Below are 19,595 nucleotides of genomic sequence, written 5' to 3'. Positions count from 1 at the left end.
TAGACTTACTACAAGGTATGTAGTATAGCGGCAGTTTGGTGAAACAAACAAATAGAATGTGACAGAGAAAGAAGTCACAATATGTCACTTTGAGAGAGAGTTGCGGTGTCCAATAAAAAACACAGGGGTATCAGGAGCTCAGTAGGACTTAACCAAAATTCAATACCAAGCAAAGTAGTGAGAGTTGATGGGACATTTATAGGAATGAGTGGTAAGTGTAATTGAAATTTAAAGGCATAGCGTGGAATTTACAGAGCATGATAAATGGGAAAGGCAGGGAACAACGTAATAACGTGACAGGCTGTTGATGATTGTACTACTTTTGAAGTAGATCCTCCTTTATAGATTCGGGATGGGAATATAGTCGGGATTGATGTATCCTTTAAATATCGACTCACTCCATGTGTATAATACAGGGAGTGCAGAATTATTAGGCAAGTTGTATTTTTGAGGATTAATTTTATTATTGAACAACAACCATGTTCTCAATGAACCCAAAAAACTCATTAATATCAAAGCTGAATAGTTTTGGAAGTAGTTTTTAGTTTGTTTTTAGTTATAGCTATTTTAGGGGGATATCTGTGTGTGCAGGTGACTATTACTGTGCATAATTATTAGGCAACTTAACAAAAAACAAAAATATACCCATTTCAATTATTTATTTTTACCAGTGAAACCAATATAACATCTCAACATTCACAAATATACATTTCTGACATTCAAAAACAAAACAAAAACAAATCAGTGACCAATATAGCCACCTTTCTTTGCAAGGACACTCAAAAGCCTGCCATCCATGGATTCTGTCAGTGTTTTGATCTGTTCACCATCAACATTGCGTGCAGCAGCAACCACAGCCTCCCAGACACTGTTCAGAGAGGTGTACTGTTTTCCCTCCTTGTAAATCTCACATTTGATGATGGACCACAGGTTCTCAATGGGGTTCAGATCAGGTGAACAAGGAGGCCATGTCATTAGATTTTCTTCTTTTATACCCTTTCTTGCCAGCCACGCTGTGGAGTACTTGGACGCGTGTGATGGAGCATTGTCCTGCATGAAAATCATGGTTTTCTTGAAGGATGCAGTCTTCTTCCTGTACCACTGCTTGAATAAGGTGTCTTCCAGAAACTGGCAGTAGGACTGGGAGTTGAGCTTCACTCCATACTCAACCCGAAAAGGCCCCACAAGCTCATCTTTGATGATACCAGCCCAAACCAGTACTCCACCTCCACCTTGCTGGCGTCTGAGTCGGACTGGAGCTCTCTGTCCTTTACCAATCCAGCCACGGGCCCATCCATCTGGCCCATCAAGACTCACTCTCATTTCATCAGTCCATAAAACCTTAGAAAAATCAGTCTTGAGATATTTCTTGGCCCAGTCTTGACATTTCAGCTTGTGTGTCTTGTTCAGTGGTGGTCGTCTTTCAGCCTTTCTTACCTTGGCCATGTCTCTGAGTATTGCACACCTTGTGCTTTTGGGCACTCCAGTGATGTTGCAGCTCTGAAATATGGCCAAACTGGTGGCAAGTGGCATCTTGGCAGCTGCACGCTTGACTTTTCTCAGTTCATGGGCAGTTATTTTGCGCCTTGGTTTTTCCACACGCTTCTTGCGACCCTGTTGACTATTTTGAATGAAACGCTTGATTGTTCGATGATCACGCTTCAGAAGCTTTGCAATTTTAAGAGTGCTGCATCCCTCTGCAAGATATCTCACTATTTTTGACTTTTCTGAGCCTGTCAAGTCCTTCTTTTGACCCATTTTGCCAAAGGAAAGGAAGTTGCCTAATAATTATGCACACCTGATATAGGGTGTTGATGTCATTAGACCACACCCCTTCTCATTACAGAGATGCACATCACCTAATATGCTTAATTGGTAGTAGGCTTTCGAGCCTATACAGCTTGGAGTAAGACAACATGCATAAAGAGGATGATGTGGTCAAAATACTAATTTGCCTAATAATTCTGCACTCCCTGTATGAATCAGAGTGGAAGTGGAGAGAACACATACGATATCTGCTTGTCTTATTGGTTTCAAAAACCAATTGAACCATTTGTTCCAGTTCGTCTGATTTATACTGATTGGTCTGTCTAAGCCATAGACTAATTCTATCATGTGTTTTATGCTGATTGGTCTGTCTAAGCCATAGACAAATTCTATCATGTGTTTTATACTGATTGGTCTGTCTAAGCCATAGACAAATTCTATCATGTGTTTTATACTGATTGGTCTGTCTAAGCCATAGACGAATTCTATCATGTGTTTTAGGGAACACATGAAGAGAAACGGATGGATTGGATCCTCCCTTCTTAGTGGAACTGAGACATCCTATGACAATGCAGTCAGGCATTCTTTTTATTTGCTGTAATATAAAAATTTTTAGACATTGAAACAATATATCTAAAAAATGACATAGACTGAGCATCGTTATAAGATAAATAAAAATGTTTTTTTAATTTAAGTTATAATGTATTGTTAGATTAAAAAAAATATATAAAGGTATGCGTGTGGGTGTATATATCGAGAAAGATATAGATCGAAATAGATATAGAAATAGATATAGATATCGATAGAGAGAGAGACAGAAAGAGAGAGAGGGACAAAAAGAGAGAGGGACAAAAAGAGAGAGGGACAAAAAGAGAGAGGGACAAAAAGAGAGAGGGACAAAAAGAGAGAGGGACAAAAAGAGAGAGGGACAAAAAGAGAGAGACAGAAAGAGAGAGAGAGAGACAGAAAGAGAGAGAGAGACAGAAAGAGAGAGAGAGAGACAGAGAGAGACAGAAAGAGAGAGATTGATATACACACAACTCAGGGACGTGCACTCATACTAGGCAGGGGAGGCTGTGAATGATGACCCTGCAATATGTTTACAAAGCTTCATTTTAATTACCAATAAAAAATAGTGAAATTCATCAAAATACAATTAGAAACCATGTAATGCTATGGAGGGGCAGGTACAGGAAGGCTTCTATCCATTGCATTACATGGTTCAAAGGAAAAGATGTGCTGCAGCGCAACGTGTATTCTGTGAATCATTTAGCAGTAAAAATTGGGAAGAATAGAAGGCAACCCTCTTGATGCCTCCAAGCAAGTGGAGGATGATGCATTATCTATTTTTAATTTACTATATTTGTCTACATTTATTTAAATGCAGCAGTTAACTTGTAATTCACAATTAAATTTAAAGATGTTGCAATAAGTGTGTTGCAATAAGTGTGGCTTTTATAAAAATTAATCTTAATAATAAAAAAAATAAAGAATCATTTTAAAAATACCAAATTTTTAAAGTTCAATGTTTTTATAAATAATGGCGCTGGAACTGTGCAACAGAATTGTGTGAGTGTGTATGTGAGCAGAGTATGTGTGCTTAATTTTCCTTATAATCCTTAAATTTCAAATGAGCGTGTGCTTTAGTGCATTGTTTATCAACAATGGCACTCAAGAAACCCCAACAGGCCATGGTTTAAATAAAGCCAGATCAATGCACAGGTGAAGTACAAAGCTGATCAGTAACTCAGTGGTTTATAACTTGCTCTTACCCATAACCTGATTATGTGACCTGTGCAATGGTTAAGATATCATTTAAAAGTTCCCTCTTTAGGGTACTTGCGGCAATCTGTACCTGTGTTTCTACGGCGTATCATATCTAGTGCCTAACCAGCCTCTGACCTTACTGCACGTGACTGATATACATATACACACACACACACACTGTATTCGGATTTTTAATTTATTTATTTTATTTTTTTTTGCAAGATTTAGAAATGTTGGTGTGCCACAAGATAATTTTAAATGTTAAAAAGTGTGCAATGTTAAAAAAAAAAAAAAAAAGTAGTACAATGTCCCTTTAAAAATAAAGATAAAATTAATGTTTCAAATAAAAAATGATTTATAAATATCAAAATGTTAAAAAAATATATTTTTTTGGCAAATTTTTTCATTTCATATTTTGATATATTTACATTTTTGGGAAATAAAAAACTTATTTTTAAACAATTTTATTTTTTGAATTACAAGGATATATTTTTGTAAGTTTTTGAATAATAGAACTATTATTGGTTCTATAGTATCACAAGTCAAATAATATATGTAATATTAGGAGTAACATCACATATACTATACTGATACTATAATAAAAAAAATTTGGGTTTCTGGCAATAAGAATGGATAATCGTGATAGAGTAAAACATTGATACTATAGATATCATTAATAAGTGAAGATTTTATAATGGAAAAAAAAATATATCCCCTGTGTTTGTCATAGATTGTTAAAAAGCAAATTTATCTTGTATACTTTACAGCTATGTCACGTCAATTTTATTTGAAAAGCAGATAACAATCTCTAAGTGCAATGTAAATAAGCTATAATATATGTTTCAAGTAACAGTCAATAGTGGTGTATAGATGTGAAATTTAGAGAAATGTATAAGATTTATGTTGAAAGACTATAAAATGTGAATACTTATCCTGTTTAAAGCGTAGATAGTAAGAGAGCTAATTGATCAAGTATATTTGACAGCTTTTTCCTTGAAATGTCCTGTTTCAGAGCTGATAACAAACTCTTAAGTGCATTTTAAAAACTAGATTGAATATAACTGTTGTAGATAAGGAACAAATAAATAACTGTTGAAGACAATCTATATAAATATATAACAGGATGGGTGGAATACTTGAAAAAGTTTAAACAGATCATTTGTTAGATAAATAGTGATCTAACAAATTGATCAAGTTTATTTGACAGCTATTTCATTTAGATTTTTGGTTCAGAGATGACTACAAACTATTAGTGCATTTTAAAAACAATAGAGCTGGTGTAGATAAGTATAAATAGTTATAGTGTTGATGATAATATATTGAAAATAAAGAAAAAGGATATTGAAAAATTTTAATATTTTACCAAAAATAAGCTTTGTTATGCATAAATAAATTTTGAGAGCCAAAATTGATTTAGTATATTTAAAGGGACAGTATACACTCATTTTCATATAACTACATGTAATAGACACTACTATAAAGAATAAGATGCACAGATACTGTTTAAAAAAACATTTTTAAAACGGTTTATAAACTTATTTTTAAGTTCTAAGTTTAGCTCTGTTGAAAATGTGTTTGGAAAGCGCACTGCAAATGGAAAGTAAGACACTGGCCCCTGCCCCTTCTATTGCATATGAAAAGAGCATTTACACAAATAAGAGAAAGCTGGAGAAGGTAGCTGAAGGTATTCACATAAAAATTTGGGGCTTGGTTAGGAGTATGAAAATCAGGGCAATGTTACTTAAACATAAGCATAAGTATACATTAAAAAAAAATAATTATGGGCTATATAAATAGATCATCTAAAAACCATTTATGAAAAGAATAAATGAGTGTATAATGTCCCTTTAACAGCTATTTCATTCATGTTGCAGAGCAGATGAAAATCACTAAGTGCTAATTAAAGACAAGTTGATATATATTTGTAGAAAAGAAGAGTAAAGAATTAAATGGACAGTCTATTAAAAATTTAATTTAGATTATTAAATTAGACTTGTAATTCTAATAAACTATCAAATTTTTTTTTTAATATTTTTTAGTGGTTGTACATTGGTATTCTTATTTGAAACTTAACCTATGCAGAATAATATGATAATTAATAATCTATTAAAGGCCGCCTATACTCGAATGCATTTTATCTTTTTTGTAAGAACAAAGAGACTGATAGTACAAGTGTGCAATATAAATAACACTGTGTTCAGTCACTGGGAACTAAATGGATACTAAAAAGAGAATCTTTATTTCATGATTCAGATAGAGAATAGAAATTTAAACAACATTCAAATTTATTTCCATTATTTATTTATTTTTTATTTTTTTAAAGAAAAAGCAATGCACATAGTGAGCAAATCACACGAGGATTTGAAGTGCATCAACCAATCAAAAGCTTGTGAGCATATATAGATAACCTTTTCTACAAAGAACAGCAATATAATAAAACAAATTTATATAGTCAAATAAGATAGTTCTTTAAAATTTCATTCTCTTTATAAATCTTAAAATTAAAAATGAAGCAGGTATGTCCATTTTAAGATTTAGCCCATTAGAATACTAAATCAAAGAAAATATAAAATTGTCAGTCACTTGAATTTGATATAGGTTTTTGAATAAGGTTATTAGATAGAAGCTAATCACAGAGGTAAAAAGTATATACATATAACTTTGATGGTTGTTCATAAATGGAGAATGGATAATACAGTGAATATCAATTTATTTAAATATTACATTTTATATTGTAGAATGTAACTTTGAGTGTATAGTACAATATTCAAAATATAAATTAAAAAAGATTATTTAAAAACTTTAAATGTGAAATTTAAAAACCAGTGTAAGCCATAGATAAGCGAGAGAGCTAAGTTATAAATTGTACTTGACAGCTATTGCATGGAAATTTATGTTGCTTTGCAGATAACAATCTCTAAGTGCAATATTAACTGAACCTTGAAAATAGCCGTTGTAGATTAGACAAAACAAAAGTTGGAAAATAGATAATAAGAATAGTGAAAGAATTTTAAATGTAATAACATATGCATTGTTACCCACAGATAGTGAGAGATAGAAAAAAATATATAATGGAAAATATTTGATCTTGATTTATGTTACATAGCAGATAGAAATATCAAACTGCAATATAAAAACAAGGGTGGAATCTATTTGTTTTAACAAACTATATATAATTAGTTGGTGTTTAAAATATTGTGTTAATAGATAACATTAATACTGTAAAACATTAGAATGAAACAAAATATGCAGTGTTATGCATAATTTGTTGCAGAGCCAAATTACCATCTATACTGTAAAGCTATTTCATGGATATTGATTTTGCTGATCAGATAACAATATTACACTTTAATGTAAACACACAGGGAAATATATTTAGGGCTAGATTTATAAAGCCCCTACGGCAGCAAGTTCTCACTAGAACTTGCTCGCCATGATTTATCAAGCAGCGGTCACAAGACCGCTGCTTCCCTAAGCTGTTCGCCACCTCTAAACTGGCGAAATTCAATCTCCTCGGTCGAGTCCGACCGAGGAGATTGACAGCTCCTGCCCGCGCGTGATTGGCTGTGCGCGGGCAGGGGGCGGGATTGCACGCGAGTGCAAAATTGCGTTCGTGTGCAATGCCAAATACCTGCGGGTAATGTCGCCCCGCCACAGGCGAGCTGAGGCATACAGGGGCGCGTATACGTGCCCCTGTACGCCTCAGCTATAATAAATCTAGCCCTTAAAGTAAATACGAGTAAATAATACTGAAATAGAAAAAAAAAAAAAAAAAGAAAAGAAATGAGAGTAATATTCAAAGAGTTTAAATTTGAAAAACGTATATCTTACTAATATATAGTGATAGATAAATTCTTACAAATCCATTTGACACATATTTCAGGGATATAAATACATGCAGCAATAGATTTTGATTATATATCGATCCAAAAAGTTCTGATTAGATATTTCACTAAACGCTATAAATTCATATTTACAGATACCGGTAAAAAAAAATATATATATTTTTATATATACTATAAACAAATACAGATATATTTTCTTTATTTGAAGTAATATATTATATTCAATAATTGTCAATGCTTAGTAGTTATAGATTAAAAATCATATGAACTTGCATAGCTAAATTTAGAACATACATAAAATAATATAGAGATCTTTTAAGATGACAATTGTTCACAAATTTGAAAGATATATTATTGATTCAGTATTGGAGTAGAATTTTAAATCTATAATTTTCGAAAATATCATAAAAGATTGTTAATATAATTATCTTTATATTGCATGACTAACTATATCATATTTATTATATTTAGGGATTTTCGTAGCTTGAAAAAAAAAAATGAGATAAAAATAATAAAATAAACGTTTTTTATAAAAACTTTATTATTGTATTAGAAAATTTGTTTGGCATACAATAAAATGACTGTCAAGAATAGATATTATCTTACTATTGATATAAATAACAACTTACTGTATGAATATATATATATGTAAGCTGTCCGATTACGATTCCTCAGGTTCAACAACGCTGCTGCTTCTTTGCTGCTTGTTTCGTTTGCAAATAGCATAGTAATGAATGAATACAATGTCGTGATCCATTCATTACTATGTTGCGAGTCGAGTGAGACGCATGCGCATTGGAGCCCAGCAGTTTGGTCAATCGCATGCGCATTGCGGTTAGCATACTTGCATGCGCAAATGCACTTTATCATTATGAACGCGCAGAGATGTTACGTATAGAGCGGGTGGGACCGCTCTATACGTAAAGAGTGAAAAACCAGGAAGAAGAAGATGGGAGGAGTCGATAAGCAAACGGCTGCATAAAACGTTAGTAAGTAAAATAAAAGATTAATATTTTTTAAGAAAAAAAAGTTAGTGATTATGTTGATATACATGGGTATAATGAGATGCTGTGTTTTCAATGTCCTAAATTAACTTTCACTTTCAGGCTCTGAGGGTATACTCTCCTTCTCGGGGGGCCTCCATTGAGGTTTTGTGTTCCCCTTTTTAGAGACCTGTGAGTGGGTCTGGCGGCTTAGGTCGCCTGGAGCATGCCCTCTTGCTTAACTGCTTCTTCTTCCTCGCAAGTACCCCCGGTGTCTTCCTGATATGGACTGTGTGTTCTCAAACTCTGGGTTATTCGACTGGGTCTGTTACACATTTTTTCGTGGTTGAATACTTGGTATTATATGTTCAGACGCTGGGAGGGCTTTGCCTCTTCAGTTGCATTCAGTACTTGCAGGATGTTGGAGAGAAGTCTTTTCTGTCTCTGTGCCTGGTCCTATCCCGGGTTTCGCTTGTATAGGCATGACCTACTTTCCCTGTTTGGGCCCCTTTGGGTCTTTGTGAGCTGGGCTCACGATTGGAGGTGTTCTTTTTTGGATTAGGGGACCTTTTGGTTTCCTCGGTTCTCCTTTGCCTTGTCCCCTTGGGGGTTTTGGCTGGTGTCCCCTTCATTAGTGGGGGGGTGAGTGGGGACCGTCTATTGGGCGACGGTGTCTCCTGGTGGACTGTTGGCTCAGTCTAGTCCATTTTGCGGTCTCTAGTTTGGCTTCTGGACTAGCTGCGAGTCAGTGTCCTTGAGGCTTTTCCTTAAAAACAATTCCTGGCTTCAGATGAAGCAGGATTTTTTTTATTGGGTAGAGGTTCAGGCCTAGTGCCCTCAGTATGGGCCGCCTATTGTACCCTTCTGTCTTGGCATTCAGTGTCCTCTATAGCTTGGGTATTGTTTTCCCAAAAGTAATGAATGCAGCTGTGGACTCTTTCCATTTAAGAAGAAAAACATAAATTATGCTTACCTGATAATTTCCTTTTCTTTTGATGGAAAGAGTCCACAGCTCCCCACCCGTAAATGTATGTGGGGCATCCTTTTATTCTTCTGGCACCTTTTAACCCTTATATTTCTTCTACTGCTCCTTGTTCTTCGCAGAATGACTGGGGGATGACGGGAGTGGGAGGAGTATTTAAGCCTTTGGCTGGGGTGTCTTTGCCTCCTCCTGGTGGCCAGGTTCTTATTTCCCAAAAGTAATGAATGCAGCTGTGGACTCTTTCCATCAGAAGAAAAGGAAATTATCAGGTAAGCATAATTTATGTTTTTACAGTGACTATTATTATTATTATTATTAAACTAATAAAGTTTTTGGCTGTTTTATATAAATCAAACAACCACATCCTCTCAAAACATTTCACACTTATTATTAGTCTGTGATGATTAAGACATCATGTTCTCACCCAACTGGTTGAGCATGAGCTGGGCAGAACTGTATGTGCGCTTGCTTGTGTAATGTTAAATGTGGATGGTGGATGCCACCTCTCTTGCCCATAATACAGATGTACTTGTTTCCTGGCTGAGAGAATTATCCACATGCACCTTGTTTAATGTGGCCCTATAACTTTTTTTCATCAATAATCAGTCATTTAGGTTACTATGATGTAGTAATGTTTTACATTCTATGTCATCCTTTTTTAATTTGTGATTTACAGGTAAATAAATTTAAAAATACAAAAAGGAAGACATTTTAGAGTATAAAAAAGTTTTTTTATTTAGATGGATTTTATTATAATGAATAAACATTCTTATTTTTTTTTATTCCATTTCTTTTTATGTAGACAAACACCTGAATAGTTCATATCCATCCTTCACTACAGAAAGCATCAGAATTATACCGCAAACTCCAAAAGTCTTAGACACCAATGACTATTCACAAACATTGGGGATATCACAGCAGATATTTAAAGGAGATGGTGAATTGACAGAAACTGGGCAGCAATCATTATGTACAGACAGTAATTTAGTCATCAAACAAGAGGACAACAGTTATGCCTTATCTAGTGAAATTATTATCCCAGAGGATAAACCACACACATTTACTGAGTTTTCAAAACATATTAAAGTAGAGAAAAGTCTACAGTCTAGCCAAATAATTCATACAAAGGAGAAACGTTTCAAATCTACAGAATGTGAGAAAAGCTTTAGATGGAAGTCTATTCTACTAGAGCACTACAAAATTCACACAGGTGAGAAACCACACACATTTACTGAGTGTGGCAAATGTTTTACACAAATAGATCATCTGAAAAGTCATATAAAGATTTACACAGGAGAAAAGCCTTTCACATGTACAGAGTGTGGAAAATGTTTTAAACAAAAGAGTAATCTGAAAACTCATGAAAGGATGCACACAGGAGAAAAGCCTTTCACATGTACAGAGTGTGGAAAAAGTTTTACATGGAAGAGTGATCTGAAAAGGCATGAATGGATTCACAGAGGGGAAAAGCCTTTCACATGTACAGAGTGTGGAAAAAGTTTTACAGAAATTAAAAGTTTGAAACATCATGAACGGATTCACACAGGAGAAAAGCCTTTCACATGTACAGAGTGTGGAAAAAGTTTTGAACAAAAGTGTAATCTGAAAACTCATGAAAGGATTCACACAGGAGAAAAGCCTTTCACATGTACAGAGTGTGGAAAATGTTTTACAGTAAAGAGTATTCTGAAAAATCATGAAAGGATTCACAGAGGGGAAAAGCCTTTCACGTGTACAGAGTGTGGAAAAAGTTTTACACAAAAGATTGAGCTGAAAACTCATGAACGGATTCACACAGGGGAAAAGCCTTTCACATGTACAGAGTGTGGAAAAAGTTTTAAACAAAGGAATGGTCTCAATTATCATGAAAGGATTCACACAGGGGAAAAGCCTGGAAAAAGTTTTACATAAATGAGTAGTCTGTACATGTGAAAGGCTTTTCCCCTGTGTGAATTCTTTCATGATTTTTCAGACTACTCATTTCTGTAAAACTTTTTTCATTCTCTGTACATGTGAAAGGCTTTTCCCCTGTGTGAATTCTTTCATGATTTTTCAGAGTGTTTTACACAAAAGAATGAGCTGAAAATTCATGAACGGATTCACACAGGGGAAAAGCCTTTCATATATACAGAGTGGAAAATCTTTTACAGAGAACGGTAATCTGAAAAATCATGAAAGGATTCACACAGGAGAAAAGCCTTTCAGATTGTTATGTTTTCTGTCAGGTCTTTTGCAATTTATGAATAAAGTTCAGACAATGATATGAACTAAATGTTGTATTTGTAGCTATTTAAATAATCCAAAACTCTTATTGTCAGAAGAGCAAGGAAAGGGATTAAATAGCGTATTTAATCCAAATTAACAGGCAAAATAATAAAAGCACAACTCACAGTTAACTTTCACTGTAGTTGTAAAATAGCTCTTCTTAAATAAATACAAGCTTTAAATGGTGCTGCAGAGAAGGCAGTAAGTGGTTAAATTGTAGTTAGTATGCAAAGTTAATAAATCTCAAATTTAAGCAGAGATGAAGTCTGATTATGCGAACAGAGTTGTTCCGGTATTTGTATAAGCAAAGTCTTTATGTGGAGTTAAGCAAACATGCAATAGAGTATTAATCAAGGCTTTTGATACTTGCGGTTTGTAGATAACTCCTCCGGTTCTTAGTTTTAGAGAGGTGATAAATCCTTTAAGTTTCTCCGTTGAAACCAACTGTTTGCTGTTAGTATTCCTTGAAGCTGTGTAGGAAGCAGGGTTAAAGGCTGTAGATGCAGTAGCTTGTGTAAACAGGTTGGCGTCTGAACGCTGTCTGCATATGCTGAGCTGGTGTCGGCTTGAATGACGTCACAGAGTTGCTATTCAGGAGCGGAGAGCAGTTTGTAAGCTGAGAGGTGAGAGTTCAGAATACAGATCTTCTTGATATGTTAAAGTCCTTAGAATATGCGAAGCAATGTTAATTGAAACAAAGTCTCAATGAGGATAAATGTTGAGACAGTTGAAGTGACTTATTTAATCACTAAAGGCTGGATAACAGGATAACAGTGGAGAGTCCTAACAACTAACTTTCCCTGTTACACTAAAATAATCAAGCAAGCAAATAGGGATCAGATGGTCCTTTTAAGGGTTGTGGAAAGGGAGGTGTCAGAAGGATTTAAAGAGAAAGGAGATCATAACAGATCCCCCCGTTCAAGATCGCATCACAGGGAGTCCTGGACCAGGCTTCAGGGGATGTCGAGAATGAAACGCAGCCAATAGACGTGGAGCATTCACATCAGACACAGGAACCCACGAATCCTCAGATGAAGCGTAACCCTTCCAGTGTACCAGATATTCAAGGATTCGATTACGAACTCTAGAATCCAGAATACGACCAATTTCATACTCATCCTCTGCTTCTATTAATGAAGTACTGTCAGGAACATCAGCGTCCAGAGAACCTGCATCCCCCTTAAATGGTTTCAAAAGAGAGACGTGGAAAGATGGGTGGATGGCTAGAGAGGTAGGTAACTTCAAAACAACAGCATTCTCATTTATGACCCTTGTGATAGGGAAGGGACCAAGGAACTGGGATGCTAGTTTCTTGCAGGGGACCTTCAATTTGATATTTTTGGTTGACAACCAAACCAAATCCCCCACTTTATACGAGGGTGGCAAAGCATGCTTCCTGTTATAGTAGATCTTTTGGGTCTCCTTTGCATTCTGTAGATGTTTTTGTATGGTAACAAAGTTGTCTCTCAATTTAATTGAGTAGTCCAGAGCTGAAGGAGAATTCGAACTGAAACCCATCTTCGGGAAACTAGATGGATGATACCCATAGGTGGCATAAAAGGGGGAGAAACCAGTTGAACTGTTGACTGAGTTATTGTAGGCAAATTCTGCCATCGAGAGCCAATCTGCCCAATCATCTTGTTGTGTAGAGATGTAACACCGGAGATATTGTTCGAGAGTTTGATTAAGTCTCTCAGTCAACCCATTTGTCTGGGGATGAAATGCCGTGGAATATTTAGGAGAGATCTTTAATTGAATGCATAAATTTCTCCAGAATTTTGAAGTAAATTGTGATCCTCGATCACTTACTATGGAAGTAGGTAGTCCATGAAGTTTTACGATATGAGAGAGGAATAACTTAGCAGTAGTTGGAGCAGATGGTGTTTGTTTTAGGGGTATAAAGTGAGCCAATTTGGTCAAGTGGTCTACGACCACCAAAATGGCTGTGTAACCATTTGATGGAGGAAGTTCCACTATGAAATCCATACCGACGATTGACCATGGCCTATCGGGTATGGGTAGTGGGCTAAGTAACCCGAATGGTTTATAGTGAACCTTCTTTTTCATGGAACAAATCCGACAATGAGATATGTATAATAGAAGATCTTCTTTTAATCTAGGCCACCAAAAGTATCGTTTTATTAGATCATAAGTTTTATTTATTCCTGGGTGCCCAGAAAGGGGTGAATCATGATACTGCTGCATAATCTGTTTTCTTAAATCAGTTGGTATATATATTAAATTATTAAAAGTGAAGAGTCCAGTTTCAGGATCTTTATGACATACTTTAGGAATAGAAAGATCCTTTTGTTGACTTGATAAAATTTCAGTCTGAAGAGTAGATATTATTCCGAGGATTTTATGTGGAGGAATAATACTAAGTTTCTCTTCTTCTTCTGTTGGAGCTTGAAGAGATCTGGAGAGAGCATCTGCTTTTGTATTGTTTTTTCCGGGTCTGTATTGTAAGAGAAAATTAAAACGGTCCAAAAAGAGAGCCCATCGTACTTGACGAGATGATAATGTCTTATTTCTTTTTAGATATTGAAGATTACGATGGTCTGTGTAAATTGTAAATGGAGTTGAGGTGCCTTCTAAAAGATGACGCCAATGCTCCAATGATGATTTAATTGCCAATAGCTCCTTATCGCCTATTGAGTAATTCTTTTCAGCTGAATTTAATAGCCTGGAATGGAATGCCACAGGATGTAACTCTTTTGATTCTTCATCTTGTTGAGATAGTATAGCCCCTATTGCTACATTAGAAGCATCCACCTCCAATGTAAAAGACCGAGTAGGGTCAGGTAATCTTAAAATAGGAGCATTGATGAACTTCTCCTTTAGGAGTTGAAGAGCATTTTCTGCGTCTTCATCCCATTTGAACTTTTGTTTACCTGTTAGTCTAGTTAGAGGTTGTACTATAGCTGAGTAATCTGATATAAATTTCCTATAAAAGTTAGAGAATCCTAAAAATCTCTGTAGAGATTTAGTAGTATGAGGAGTTGGCCAATGAAGGATTGCATTGACTTTTTCCGGATCCATTGATATCCCAGATGGTGTGATTATATAGCCAAGAAATTTTATGGTGTGTTTATGGAATTCACATTTTTCCATTTTTGCATATAGGTGATGTTCACGTAAGGTTGAAAGGACCCATCGAACATGCCTCACATGTTCCTTGATATCCCGCGAATAGATGAGAATATCATCGAGATACACTACCACACAGACGTCCATGAGGTCTTTGAATATTTCGTTAATGAAATATTGAAACGTTGCGGGTGCGTTAGTTAAACCAAATGGCATAACATTATATTGGTATAAGCCATACCTTGTCTTGAAAGCAGTTTTCCATTCATGACCTGATTTTATGCGGATGAGATTATAAGCACCCTTAAGGTCGAGTTTGGTAAAGATATTGGCACCATTCAATCTTTCAAGTAATTCTGGTATCAGTGGTAATGGGTAACGATTTTTGATAGTGACTGCATTTAATGCTCGATAATCAATAATAGGACGTAAAGTCCCGTCCTTATTTGTTACAAAAAATATGGCTGAAGCTGTTGGAGATGATGAGGGTGATATAAAACCTTTGCGTAAATTTTCATCGAGGTATTCTCGAAGGTGTTGTAATTCCTTTTGTGAAAGTGGAAAAATACGGTTTGTAGGTAATACCGCCCCGGGTTTCGTGTCAATCGGACAATCAAACTCTCTGTGTGGAGGTAATACTTCAGCTTTTTTGAGGTTAAAAACGTCTGAGAAATCCTTATACTCATTTGGAAGAAGGAGGTCTAAATGATTAATGGTTATATATGGGTGACAAGTATCAGTACAGAATTTAGAATTAAAAATGATCTGATTGGTAGACCAGTTTATGGTGGGATTATGTTTTTTAAGCCAGGGATACCCGAGTATAACTGGGTGAACTGAACTAGGGATGATGTCATATGTAATGTATTCCTTGTGTCCAGTGTTGGTGATAGTGAGTAAGGGTATGGTCTGGTGTGTAATTGGACCTTTGAGGAAATGTGACCCATCAACAACACGCACAAACAACGGAGTGGTTTTTTGCACACAAGGAATTTTATTAAGTGACACCAATGCTTGATCAATAAATGTTCCATAAGCCCCGGAATCAATTATGGCCACTTCCTGGAACTGATGTTGATCCCACTGTAACGACAAATTTAATGAGAGATGAGTATACTCTTTGATGGGAGGTTTAATAGTCATAAGTAATATCTTACCCTTCTTTGGACGATTAAGTTGAGGACAGGTTGATACATTGTGGTCTTTATTTGCACAGTACATGCATAATCTTCCTATACGTCTTCTCAGTTTTTCTTCACTGGTCAGAGGTCCCCTAATAACTCCTATCTCCATAGGAACAGATGAACTGGTAGACCTTTCAGGGGTTGAGGGATAATGTTTTCTCAAACTTGAATCACTATGTACTCTCTCTTGTTTTCTCTCTCTGTAACGGCGATCCATTGTTATGCATAATTTAAATAAACCTTCTAAAGTATCAGGGAAATCCACCTTTGAGAGATCATCCTTTAGATGCTCAGAGAGTCCCAAACGGAACTGATTTTTTAGACTGACTGAATTCCATTCAGAATCCGTTGCCCAAAGTTGAAATTCAGCAATGTAATCTTCTACAGCCCGTTTACCTTGTTTTAGGGAGCGTAAAGTGTTCTCGGCTGTCTGTTGTTTGTGTATGTCTTCATACAATACTGCCATGTTTTGGAAAAAAGTATCCAGGGAGTTTAACATAGGATCGTCAGATTCAAAAAATCTATCCGCCCAAGCTCTAGGCTCTCCAGATAGAAATGAGATAGCGGTACATACCTTAACTTTATCATTTCGGTATGTACGTGGCTTCAAAGAAAACATTAGCATACAAGCATTTTTAAATTCTCTGAATTTAGAGCGGTCACCAGAGAAAGTGGCTGGGGGGTTAACTTGTGGTTCAGGAAACTCCGTTGTCTTTTGAGTGAGAAAGTCATTAATAATCCTCCTGAGAGTGTTGTTCTCATTTTGCAGTGCAGTCATTCCCTGAGCTAATAAGTCAACCTTTTGATTTAGAGAGGTTATTTGATTACTCATCTCAACTGGATCCATATTTAGTTACAGTTGAGACTATTTTACAGGCTTGATTATTCTGTTATGTTTTCTGTCAGGTCTTTTGCAATTTATGAATAAAGTTCAGACAATGATATGAACTAAATGTTGTATTTGTAGCTATTTAAATAATCCAAAACTCTTATTGTCAGAAGAGCAAGGAAAGGGATTAAATAGCGTATTTAATCCAAATTAACAGGCAAAATAATAAAAGCACAACTCACAGTTAACTTTCACTGTAGTTGTAAAATAGCTCTTCTTAAATAAATACAAGCTTTAAATGGTGCTGCAGAGAAGGCAGTAAGTGGTTAAATTGTAGTTAGTATGCAAAGTTAATAAATCTCAAATTTAAGCAGAGATGAAGTCTGATTATGCGAACAGAGTTGTTCCGGTATTTGTATAAGCAAAGTCTTTATGTGGAGTTAAGCAAACATGCAATAGAGTATTAATCAAGGCTTTTGATACTTGCGGTTTGTAGATAACTCCTCCGGTTCTTAGTTTTAGAGAGGTGATAAATCCTTTAAGTTTCTCCGTTGAAACCAACTGTTTGCTGTTAGTATTCCTTGAAGCTGTGTAGGAAGCAGGGTTAAAGGCTGTAGATGCAGTAGCTTGTGTAAACAGGTTGGCGTCTGAACGCTGTCTGCATATGCTGAGCTGGTGTCGGCTTGAATGACGTCACAGAGTTGCTATTCAGGAGCGGAGAGCAGTTTGTAAGCTGAGAGGTGAGAGTTCAGAATACAGATCTTCTTGATATGTTAAAGTCCTTAGAATATGCGAAGCAATGTTAATTGAAACAAAGTCTCAATGAGGATAAATGTTGAGACAGTTGAAGTGACTTATTTAATCACTAAAGGCTGGATAACAGGATAACAGTGGAGAGTCCTAACAACTAACTTTCCCTGTTACACTAAAATAATCAAGCAAGCAAATAGGGATCAGATGGTCCTTTTAAGGGTTGTGGAAAGGGAGGTGTCAGAAGGATTTAAAGAGAAAGGAGATCATAACACAGATGTACAGAGGGTGGAAAAAGATTTACACAAAAGAATAGTCTGAAATATCTTGAAAGGATTCACAAGGGCAGAAACCTTTAACATGTTTACCAAGTAGGGTTGCTTCCCTTTGCACAGCCGATTCCCTGACACTTTGCAAATGGGCGTGGTTGAGGATGTTGTTAGGGGTTTGGCTTAGGAGAAAAAATTCTCTTTGGGAAAGAGAATAATGTACTATGCGCCAACTAGAAGAAGCTAAATTAGTAACTGAGATGACAATAGAGGTTATCTAACGTGCATATGCAAAATAATTTGTGTAAAAAATAAGTGAGTAAGAAATCACATAAAGTCAGGTGATTCAAAAGATGTGTGTGGTATTTGTGACGCACCTTGCGTGACAAACACATGTAATTAATAAACCCTAAAAAGAACACTAAAAATAAGTAATGTTATAAGTAAATTATTTAACAACTGTATCTGGCCATACAAAAGTTTAGATACAACTCCAAAACCCCACATCGCTTTTAAGTACAATTTTATCTGAAAAGATAACCCTCATGATAGCACAGGCTCTTTTAAATTGAACGCATACCAATATATATTTCAGCTATAAACACGTTTATTAGAACATTATGTACAGCTACCAGAATCTGTGTAGCCAAATACTGGAATGTGGGGGTACCTACTTGGCCTGAGATCGTGGAGAAAATTAGAACTTTATACACCATGTCAGAGCGTGCCTCATGGATTCAGGGCACGAATGACAATTTTCATAAGATATGGTTCTATTGGAATATGAAGGAGTCGGACATCCAGAGAGAGTAGTGAGGAGTTTAGGCTCCCCTAGAGATCAGACCTCAGAGGGGTTGGGGTTGGGGTTGGGATTGGGACTAAGGTGAAGATAGATTTGGCTACCCCCAGTGCTGCTCGACAATTGCTTTTTCATAAGGTAATTCTACTGCTACTACTTCCTACAATATGTAAACATATATGAATATTGCAGGCAAGCTTATGGTTTAGGCATTTTTAGTAAAAGTTAATGTTATTATTGTTTAAATATGCTCTGTTTATCTACATTTTCATGTTTCTTTTTATTGCCATGAGGCTTTCTGTCTAAGAATATGCAGAGCTACTTGTTGGATAACAACATGGAGAGGCCCAGATCTCGGATCTTCAGGGTATTCCGGAAATCAGAGTTGTACTCTATTACTGCATAAATGATGTGCTGCGCTAGTACTTGAGACTGGGCTAATGATTGTCAGGTGCTATCTAATGTTCATGTTGTGAAGTTGATGATGTTGTTCACAAGGAAAACAATACAAATTATTTCAACTAAAAATAAGTAATGTTAAAAATATATATATATGGGGTGTATAAATAAATGTTCCATATGAAAAATGCTGTTCAGCTGATAATTATTTCTATAGTATCCTTGTAATGTATATTAATAACAGGCACTGTTGTCAAAACAAGCAGCGCTCAACCAGTTCTTTGCATACAAAGTAAGATGACCCAAAGGTAAACCAAAAGCCCACAAACTTAAGGCGACTCAGCTCACCTGACGTTCCGTTAGTGAGGACACCACTTAAGCTTCCTACTGCGAGACCCGGTAGCATCCGAGCCCACTCTGAGACACGCTATCCTCAATCCTGCATGATCCGTTAGAAGTGTCCCGTCCACTGCACTGTGCTACAGATTACGGCGTACTCCGGCAACGTCACCACACACGCGGTGGAGCTGTCACATGTGGGGCAATGGCCAATGGGTATCAACTGGCAGTCCCAGTATCCAGAGCAATCATCTGGCAATGTACAAATCAGTGACGTGCGGTGAGATCACAGGTTGGTGAGGCGCTAGCTATGATACTCGCGAGAAGAAC

General features: G+C 36.0%; 1 protein-coding gene across 1 annotated transcript in view; it reads left to right on the top strand.

Moving 5' to 3' along the window:
- LOC128659988 (gastrula zinc finger protein XlCGF8.2DB-like) overlaps window positions 1-19,114 on the top strand; it is a 115,041-nt gene extending 95,927 nt beyond the window's left edge. The window contains exon 3 of the mRNA XM_053713580.1: window positions 10,147-19,114. Coding sequence (XP_053569555.1) covers window positions 10,147-11,255 — 1,109 coding nt within the window. The 3' untranslated portion in view covers window positions 11,256-19,114. The remainder of the gene's footprint in view (window positions 1-10,146) is intronic.
- The last annotated feature ends 481 nt before the right edge of the window (window positions 19,115-19,595 follow it).

Source organism: Bombina bombina, chromosome 5, assembly GCF_027579735.1.
Source record: "Bombina bombina isolate aBomBom1 chromosome 5, aBomBom1.pri, whole genome shotgun sequence".
NCBI classification, from domain to species: domain Eukaryota; kingdom Metazoa; phylum Chordata; class Amphibia; order Anura; family Bombinatoridae; genus Bombina; species Bombina bombina.
The sequence above is the reverse complement of the archived record's forward strand: the minus strand, read 5'-3'. Positions and strand labels throughout refer to the sequence as shown.